Genomic DNA, 10,194 nt, shown 5'->3' with positions numbered 1-10,194 from the left:
TTGGCCATGCTCTTTCAGAAAAAAATAGGAATAGAAAATTTCTTGCACCTCAACATGCTCCTCGGCCTTGTGTACTTTAGACATACCGAAATAGCATTCACGGCTCCACATTGGGAGGAAAAATACTAGTTCATGCATTAATTAGCATCACGTTTTTTCATTGTAAAAGATTTCGCTTTTGAATAGTATATTTAGACTCAACGAAGCGATATTTTTTCTTTTATATAGGCAGCGAGAGGATTGCTTGTTTCAATGAGTAGTGTAATTTCACTGCCGCCATTAGACATAGAGCCTGATGACATGGACCTGGAGGGCAACACAATTTTAGCATCACCCAAATGGGGTGAATTTCTTTATTTCTTCCCTTTTTGAAAACTTCCACATGAAAAATATGCAATTTTCATGTGAGAGAGACACCAAATTTTTCCAGGACATGTGCATTACTTTGGTTTGATTGGGCCATGGATGTAATGCTAAGTTCAATTTTATTTTGTTTATCTATTTATTTTTCGAGAGATTTCCCCCATTGATAGAGCATTTTTGATTGGTAGAGCTACACACCTATTTGACTCGAGCGCCGTCGTGCGCCATACCACCTCGCACATAGGGACGGTGCTGCCCTGATCATAGCAGACATAGGAAGAAAGTGGTGTTCATCCCTAAGATGGTGGACATGTCGCTATCTAAGCTAAGGTTGGGGCGTTAGTTGTGCCGTGTTTCTACAACAGTGGCCATTCTGGTGCTCTAAGTAAGATAGTATGATTTCTACGGTTGTATCTTAGGTGGCCACGATAGTCTGTTCAGTAAGACTTGAACTCTAAATAGAAGACTAAACCTGTTGAATGAAGCCTTAAAGAATGTTTTGATTTTTTTTTTTTTTTTTTTTGAAATCCAGACTAGGAGCTGAGCTCCAGGTCATCTCCATTATCCATTACTAAAAAAGGTGACATACTTTATTAGCAGTGACATAGTCTTTAATCTCTAGCATACATTCTTTGATAATTTTTAAAGGTTATGTGTGTATGTGTTATGATTATAGAAAGGATTTAAAAAAACATGGAACATTTTTCAAAATTGATAGAAACATTTATGTCACATCATCTCTGTAAATCAGAATATATTTTATTTCCTTCCGCAAACAAACTTTATACAATAAATGAGACATTGCTTGTGGGACAGGAACATTGTCAAAACTCAAGATTATAAAAAATATTAGCAGTCTGAACAATTTTGAGCTGTCTGTACTCGTCCAAACTTTTTTTGAAAAAATGAATTAAAAAAGGTTCACTTTTCAATAAAACTGAAAATAATAAAAGTTTTTTTCACAGCAGGTGGCAACTGTCGACTCAAAAATGTGTTCTCAGTCTTCCATGCTCATGTGTATGTTTCGTTAGTAAAATGAGCTGTATCCTGGTAGTGCTTTAGTGTTTTCTTCGCTTTCTTTCGCATTGGATGTCTTTAGTTTCGGTGCTGGTTTTGAAGAACTTCCACATGTGACAGCATATTTGATTTCTCTCATTAGTAGTTTGAACAGAGACATCTGAAAATATGCACAGAACTACAGTCAGTGTCAGTGAATAATACAATAAAACAGAAAGAAAAATATTGTAAAAATGAGCTTTGTACAGATTTTTAACTTTACATTTTGTTTTATGCTATTTTAAAAAAACTTTCGCTAATTCCTATTTTCTAGAAGGACTGATCTATACCTAATCTCTCCTTCCCCCCTAGTTTTTTTGAATGAGTTGTTATTAACGTGTTTTTCTGTGTGTTATCCGTGGTGGCGTTATTATCCGCAGGTCCTAAAATCGCCCCGAAGAATAAAAAATCTGCATATAATCCGCGGATAAGACAATGTAAAAAAATGAAATTTTGATTTAGCGTACAATTTTAGCTACTAAATGAAAAACGTGAAGAAGTAATAACTTTTAAAGTATAATCAAAATTTATCTAAAGAATAATGATTTCTTCTTGAAATTGTGTTTATAGTACCCTAATTACTTAAAAACAAAGGAGCAAACATTCTAATCTTTTGCAAATGAAGGCTTCGTTCGTAACTGTATGTTGTTTATTTTACTTGGCTTGAATTCAAGCTATGTAAAAAAAAAAGAAGAAACAACCTATAAGCAGCGAAAGACACTCAAGCTATGTAAAATAAACAATGTACAGGCAGTGGTAACGATCTCTTTGTAATTCCTACTGTAAATATTGAAGTTCAATGTGTTATTATTGAGAAAAAAATAACAGATTATCTGCGGCAGCGTTTTTTCCGCATTTCATTAAATGTACACTTTTTTAGCAGATAATCCGCGAATTATATTACTATTTGACTGTTAATAAATAGTGAAATCCCTTTCCAACGAATACCAACACAACAAAATTTCTTTTTCAACGAAATGAACTTTTAGTCCCCCCCATTAGTTAGTTACATTGCTTGGATTACATTACATACGAGCAAAATTTGTGGTCCCTTGAAGTGTGTAACAGCATTTATCTAGTAAAAGGCAAATAGTAACTTCGACTGCAGAGCTGTTTTAAGAAAGTGGCTGCAATATTTCAAACTAATTCATTATGCTCCATATTTTCGATAAACGTACCTCTGGATCCCTTGTGAGCTTTCTCTGGAACCAAAGAAACTCGAAAACGCCAACGCAGGCTGACAAACAGATTCCGATGACCATCACTACAAACACACCTCCGACGTTACCAAGTCCAAGTTCGTTGACGCTGCCAGAAGTTTTACTAGCTTCGCTGCAGCTGCCTCCGCCCTTCTTTTGCTTCCACCAGCGTTCCTTAAAGGTATGAAGCAGGCCTTCCTCTTGAAGTTGCAAAATACCACCGCTCAGCCAGTTTCGTAGCTTGTGACTTCCTAAAAAATTAATCTTATACTTACTTTTTTTTTTTTTTTTTGTAAATTACCTATTAATTCAAAATACAGTGGTGCCGGTTAATTTAATCAACCGCTTTAATGAATCAAATCATCAAACACATCAAAATTCATCTTTATTGAATTAGCCTCTTTATTGAATAAAACCAAAACTGTTCAGAACAAACGCGATTCATTTTAGCGGCGGCCAATGTATTATGCACCATATTTGAGTCATTCCATTTCAAGTGACCTAGTGGTCTCCACTCGACCATCTCCGATTTGGATGAAATTCTATGGAAGTGTAGAGATGCTTTTGAAACTAACCTAAGCAAATTTTCAGCTTCCTTGATCCAAATCCTGAGGATCTAGGATCTCCGAAAAATGTGATTCAAAATGGCAGATCAGCTTTTTGTGCCAAATAGCCAAGTTTAGAGTAAGTTTACAGAAAATTTTATTACACTGGAAACCTAAAATTTTAGGCGCTTAAAGTACGTTTGGCAGTTAATATATTCAAATATTTTTGTGAATTTGAGCCCGTTAGATTTTGTCGAGCATGCGCATGAAAAAGCGCGATGGGGAAAATTTTTACTATGTTTTAAGTTGTCATAAAATATGAACAAAAAGTATTCAAAAGCTCATGCTTCGTGATTCCATTGTAAAAATACTTGTTTTCAATGGGTTACAGTTGCAGAGCTAAAATATCTTATTTTCTAAAAGATATTGACATATACAAAGTGGCGATCAAGACCCGTTCAAGTGAAAAATAGCCTATTATCAAAGCGCTATAGCTCAAGTTTATCACCTTGCATCTTCTTTTCGTTAAAACCATTAAAAAAACAGAATTTTTCTATTCAAAATAAGTTTTTTCTAGGAACATGTTCTTTCGTTTAAGGATAAAAAATGAGGTTACATACTGTAAGCCTGAACTTTTTCGGGGCTTAAAGTACTTTTAGTTGTTAAAAACGTTCTAGTATTTTTTATGAATTTGAGTTCTTAACTGTTATGTAGCACGCATGAAAATGCCGCAAGAAAAACGCAGTGGAGAAACTTTTCCCTGGATTTTAGAATGTCCGAAAATTTTGAACAAAAATGATTCAAAATCTCGTACTTTTTAATTCTATTGTTCATCATGCATGTTTTTAATGGTTTATAGTTGCAGAGCATAAATATTGATTCTCTAAAAGATATGATCATCCAGAGTGGCTGTCAAAATCGCTCACATGAAAAAAAAAGCCTATTTTTAATGCACTGTAGAACAAGTTTGTCACCTTGCATCTTCTTTCATTGGCACCATTAGAAAGAACATATTTTTTCCTATAAAAATAGTTTTTCTTTACGATGGTGTTCTTTCGGAGTTTGCAATTGTTATTAGTCAGAAATAGGTTTTTAATTCTTATCTTAAAAGTTCTTTTGCAAATTAAATGTATTAGAAATAGAAAAAACATCCTGTTCTGGAAGCAGACGGATATATCAGAGTGAACAATCTAATTTTCGTTTTCTATCAAATTTCATTTGCAAAGTATTTTTTTAAAGGATAAATAAAAAACACAATTTCTGATTTATAACAGTTGAAAAAAAAACAAAACACTATTAGTTAGTTTCTATGGCATTCACCATTCTTTATTTATTGTAGAACAAGATTTTCTCGCTAACGACAAATAGTATTTCAAGCTCATTTTTTTTACGTTTATTTGAAAGGGCACCACCGTAAAGCGAAACAATTTTTTTTCGAAAAAATATGTTCTTTCTAATGGTACCAAGGAAAAGAAGATGCAAGATTACAAACTTGACCTAGAGCGCATTAATAATGGGCTATTTTTCATGTGAACCAGTTTGACAGTCACTTTGGAGGCCAATATGTTTTACAAAATCAATATTTACGTTCTGCAACTATTATTGTTAAAAACATCTATATTGACAATAGAATTACGAAGTACGAGCTTTTGAATGATTTTTGTTCAGAATTTATGACACTTTAAAACCCAGGAAAAGTTTCTCCACTGCGTTTTTCTTGCGACTTTGCACGCGTGCTACATAAAAGTTAATGAACTCAAATTCATAAAAATACTAGAATGTATTGACAACTAAAAGTACTTTAAGCCACAAAAAATTTCAGGCTTCCAGTGTGTAAGCTCCTTTTTTTATCCTTAAACGAAAGAACACCTTCGAAGAAAAAAACTTATTTTGAATGGAAAAAATCTGTTCTTTATAATGGTTTTAGCGAAAAGAAGATGCGAGGAGACAAACTTGAGCTATTAGTTCACGCGCATGCTACACATAATCTAACGGGCTCAAATTCACAAAAATACTTGAATATATTAACGGCTAAACGTACTTTGAGCACCTAAAATTTCAGGCTTCCAGTGTAATAAAATTTTCTGTAAACTTGCTCTTATATTGGCAATTTGGCACAAAAAGCTGATCTGCCATTTTGGATCACATTTTTTGGAGATCTTAGATCCTCAAGATTTGGATCTAGGAAGCTGAAAATTTGCATTGGTTAGTTTTAAAAGCATCTCTACACCTCTATAAAATTTCATCCAAATCGGAGATGGTCGAGTGGGGGCGATATGAAAGTTTAGGTCAGTTGACATGGAATGACTCAGTGGCATTTCATAAATTCAGTCAAAATATATTTATTGACTGCAATATGAAATTTTAATGTATAATGTAGTCTCGAACACACTATTTTAAAATACACCCAAGTTTGAAATTTTACTGATAGCTCATTTTTCATGCTAATGTTTTCCTTGTTTAAATTTGCAACAAGTTCAAGCATTCAATGCAACAATCTTTATACATAAAGGGCTAATCTCTGTCCGGATGTCCGGGGTAAACTTCAAAACTACAGGCCGAATTTCAACCATTTTTTTTTTACCATAGATAGCTACATAATCGGGGAACAACTTAGGCTATAATTTATTGCTAAAGAACTTAGTTTTAAAAAGTTATGGTGGAAAACATTAAATTTCATGTAATTTCTCTATTCAATGATTAAATATAAAAACCATTGTTAGGAAAATTCGTTGCCTAACAACAGCAATATTAAAAGTAATCACTCTTAATATTGTTAATCAAGGCTTCTCTGGACAAGCATGACATTTATTGCTTTCTTAGGAGTTGTATCCTCATCTTTATACATAAAGGGCTAATCTCTGTCCGGATGTCCGGGGTAAACTTTAAAACTACTGGACGGATTTTAACCATTTTTCCCACATAGATAGCTACATTATCAGGGAGCAACTTCGGCTATAATTTATTCCTAAAAAACTTAGCTTAAAAACGTCGTGATCGGAAAAAGTAAATGTCATGTAATTTCCACATCAAATGATTTAAGATTAAACCCATTGTTTCGAAAATTCGTTGCCTAACAACAGCAACAACAAATGTAATCATAATGTAATTTTTGAATCAAGGCCTCTCTGGAGAAAGAATGACAGTTATCTTTATATATAAAAGGCTACTTCTGTCTGGATGTCCGTGGTAACTTCAAAACTACTGACGAATTTCAAGCATTTTTTCCACATTGATAACTACATTATCAGGGAGCAACTTAGGCTACAATTTATTCCTAAAAAACTTAGTTTAAAAAAGTTATGATCGAAAACAGTAAATTTCATGTACTTTCCCCATTAAATGAGTCAGTGTTGGGCATTAATCAACTAAATCCTATATCGACTAAAGTAATCTGACTCCCATTTAGTTCAGACTAATATTTTAAAAATTTAATTCAATTGCAGACGAAGATTAACGTTAGTTTAAACTAACTCGTTAGTTGACTAAAAAAACTAATTTAGTTCAGATTGATTTAGTTCAGATTAAATTAATCAGATTGAATTTAGTCAAACTAATTTAATCAGATTGATTTAGTCAACTAAAGTAATCAGATTAAATTTCGTCAGATTAAAATTTAAACTAAATCTAATCAGATTGAAATAAATCTACACTGTTAAAACTACAGATTGCGTTTGGATTCTTTAAGGGGTTCCTTTCTCTTCTCCCCCCCCCCAATGAATATTAAGTAGCTCCTAATGTGTTACGGGGGGGGACATTGGGGGTTGGGGGGCTGCCCCCCTTACCGATTTAAGACCTTAAAAAATCAATAATTTTTAATAACATCCCCTTTGGAGTGACGCAGTTTGCAACATGACCCACACTACCCCCCCCCCCCCCGCCCCCATTTGGTATACAATACTGCTTTTGGTCTACTTTATCTTTTATCTTCTTTATCTTTACTAATAATAAAGCTGAAAGTCTCTCTGTCGGGAGGATGTCTGGATCTCTGTGACGCGCATAGCGCCTAGACCGTTCGGAGCCGATTTTCATGAAATTTGGCACAAAGTTAGTTTGTTGCATAGTGGCGTGCACCTCAAAGCGATTTTTCGAAAATTCGATTTTATGAATTTTCTATTAAAATTTTAAGTTCTTTTTCACATAAGATTTAATAATAATAAAGCTGAAATTCTCTCTGTTCGGAGGATGTCTGTAGGATGTCTGGATCTCTGTGACGCGCATAGCGCCTAGACCGTTCGGCCCGATTTTCATGAAATTTGGCACAAAGTTAGTTTGTTGGCATAGTGGTGTGCACTCTCGAAGCGATTTTTCGAAAATTCGATTTTGTTCTTTTTCTATTCCAATTTTAAGCCCATTTTTCACAGAAATTTTATAAAATGGGAAAGAATTTGTTCTGAAAATTATCTTTCTTTATCTTTCTCCTTTTCTTTTCTTTTTAAATAACAAACCTGAAAGTCTCTCTGTATGGATGTTTGGATCTCTGTGACGCGCATAGCGCCTAGACCGTTCAGCCGATTTTCATGAAATTTGACACACAATTAGTTTGAAACATGGGGGTGTGCACCTCGAAGCGATTTTTTGAAAATTAAATTTTATTTATTTTCTATTAAAATTTTAAGCCCTTTTTCAACTATCTTTAATAATAATAAAGCTGAAATTCTCTCTGTCCGGAGGATATCTGGATGTCTGGATCTTTGTGACGCGCATAGCGCCTAGACCGTTTGGCCGATTTTCATGAAATTTGGCACACAGTTAGTTGTTGCATAGTGGTGTGCACTTTGAAGCGATTTTTCGAAAATTCGATTTTGTTCTTTTTCTATTCCAATTTTAAGCCCATTTTTCACAGAAATTTAATAAAATGGGAAAGAATTTGTTCTGAAAATTATCTTTCTTTATCTTTCTTTTCTTTACTTCTTTATGTTTCTCCTTTTCCTTTCTTTTTAAATAACAAACCTGAAAGTCTCTCTGTATGGATGTTTGGATCTCTGTGACGCGCATAGCGCCTAGACCGTTCAGCCCGATTTTCAATGAAATTTGACACACAATTAGTTTGAAGCATGGGGGTGTGCACCTCGAAACGATTTTTCAAAAATTCGATTTTATTAATTTTCTATTAAAATTTTAAGCCCCTTTTTCACAGAATTTTTACTAATAACAAAGCTGAAAGTCTCTCTGTCTGGAGGATGTCTGGATGTCTGAATCTCTGTGACGCGCATAGCGCTTAGACTGTTCGGCCCGATTTTCATGAAATTTGGCAAAGTTAGTTTGTATCATGGGGGTGTGCACCTCGAAGCGATTTTTCGAAAATTCGATGTAGTTCTTTTTCTATTTCGATTTTAGGAACAAAATTATCATAAGATGGACGAAATTACCATAACGTGGAACCATAACATGGGCATAAGCCAAATGGCGATAAAATTCACCATACATTATTTGTAAACTATACAGGCGGACCAAAAGACCTTTTAATTTTCTATTACGGGCAAAGCCGTGCGGGTACCACTAGTACTGGAATAAAGGCTTAATTTTTTTCATATCCAGATAGCCGGTGCCTATTCCCTATTGCAGTTACTTATATGAAGGGATGCCCCCCTCTCAAAAAGAAACTTCACTCCACTCAAATTATGGGGGGTGGTTAAAAAACGCGAAAATTTTCCAAAAACAAACCTTAAAATTTTGAAGTCTGCGCCACCCGCCCCACTAATTCCCCCCTCCCCCTGTAGGCCACACCACTTCTGATCTTATTCGGAATAAAATGCTTGAATTTTTTTATCCAGATGGCCGATGCTTGTTCTGTTTCAAGTAACTTACTTAAGGGGATACCCCCCTTAGATTGAACCCCTCTCAAAATTACGGGGGAAGGGGGCTCCCCCCCCCAAAAAAAACATAAGTACAAATTTTTTTCAAAAACAAGCGCTTAAAATTTTAAGTTTGAACCAACCTCTCCACTGACCACGCCCCCCCCACCCCCCCGTAGACCACGACTGCTTCTGGTTTTATTGGAATAAAATGCTTGAATTTTTTAAATCCAGATGGCTGATGCATGGTCTGTTTCTGAGTAACTTACGTAAGGGGATACCCCTCCTTAAATAAGAAAGTCCCCTCATATTCTGGGGGGCTCCCCCACCTTGAAAAAACCTATTAAAACACGAAAATTTTTCAAAAACAAACCTTACAAATTTGAAGTCGGCGCCACGGACCCCGTTAGTCTGGATCACCGGATAATCCGGCTCGATCGATTTGACCGATTTCCCTTTACATTTAAAGAGCGATCGTAAAAATTCCATAATAATTATTTATTTAACCCTCTCACGGCAAGACCGTGTTATGTCGTTGATTGAGTTCCATTTTCTTCGCAATGCAACTTTTGAATCAATTTGTTTTACTCGATAGGGCAAAAAATTGAACTGTCACAGGAGAAGATTACAGACTTTGTAATAACAAAGTAGACATGTTTACTGTTTATTTGTAATTCTATGTGTTTCCTTTTAAGGTGATTTTCAGTGAGTATGTTTTATTTTGTTTTGTTTTTTTCATTCTCCGGATTTTCGATATTCCGGATTGGGTCGGATTCCAATTAATTCAAATTATCGAGGTTCTACTGTAATGCCCCCCCCCCCCCCCCGCCACCACCAAAAAAAAAAAATCAAAAAGATTATTACATTTTCTCATGGTTTCGATATTTTTTTGTATTTTTCAAGCAAACGTTCGAAATTTTCCCCGCGGGGGGGGGGGGGGAGCGGGTCATGACCTTCATGACCCCTCTTTGTATCTGCAATTGACATACACTTGGACATAAAAATATACATCTGTACACCAATATACTCGGGATAACAAGTTACACTTATATACTCGTATATACACGTATTTACTTGTGTTTGCACGTACTTTGATGTACATATACGTGGCAAATATAAAATTAGTGTGTAAACGTATATCACTCGGATTAACACGTTTACATACGTGTATACATGCACATACTCGTATATACACGTACTTACTCGTATATACACGCATTAACTCGTGTATGC

General features: G+C 34.9%; 1 protein-coding gene across 1 annotated transcript in view; it reads right to left on the bottom strand.

The window, feature by feature from the left end:
- Nucleotides 1–1,096: 1,096 nt before the first annotated feature.
- Nucleotides 1,097–10,194, bottom strand: part of LOC129229992 (glutamate receptor ionotropic, kainate 2-like) — a 155,987-nt gene continuing 146,889 nt past the window's right edge. The window contains exons 14-15 of the mRNA XM_054864388.1: nucleotides 2,598–2,869; nucleotides 1,097–1,540 (exon numbers count right to left, since the gene is read on the bottom strand). Of these exons, the coding sequence (XP_054720363.1) occupies nucleotides 1,391–1,540; nucleotides 2,598–2,869 (422 nt within the window). The 3' untranslated portion in view covers nucleotides 1,097–1,390. The remainder of the gene's footprint in view (nucleotides 1,541–2,597; nucleotides 2,870–10,194) is intronic.

The sequence above is a fragment of the Uloborus diversus genome, chromosome 1 (genome assembly GCF_026930045.1).
Source record: "Uloborus diversus isolate 005 chromosome 1, Udiv.v.3.1, whole genome shotgun sequence".
Classification (NCBI taxonomy): domain Eukaryota; kingdom Metazoa; phylum Arthropoda; class Arachnida; order Araneae; family Uloboridae; genus Uloborus; species Uloborus diversus.
This window is presented reverse-complemented; position numbering and strand designations above follow the sequence as displayed.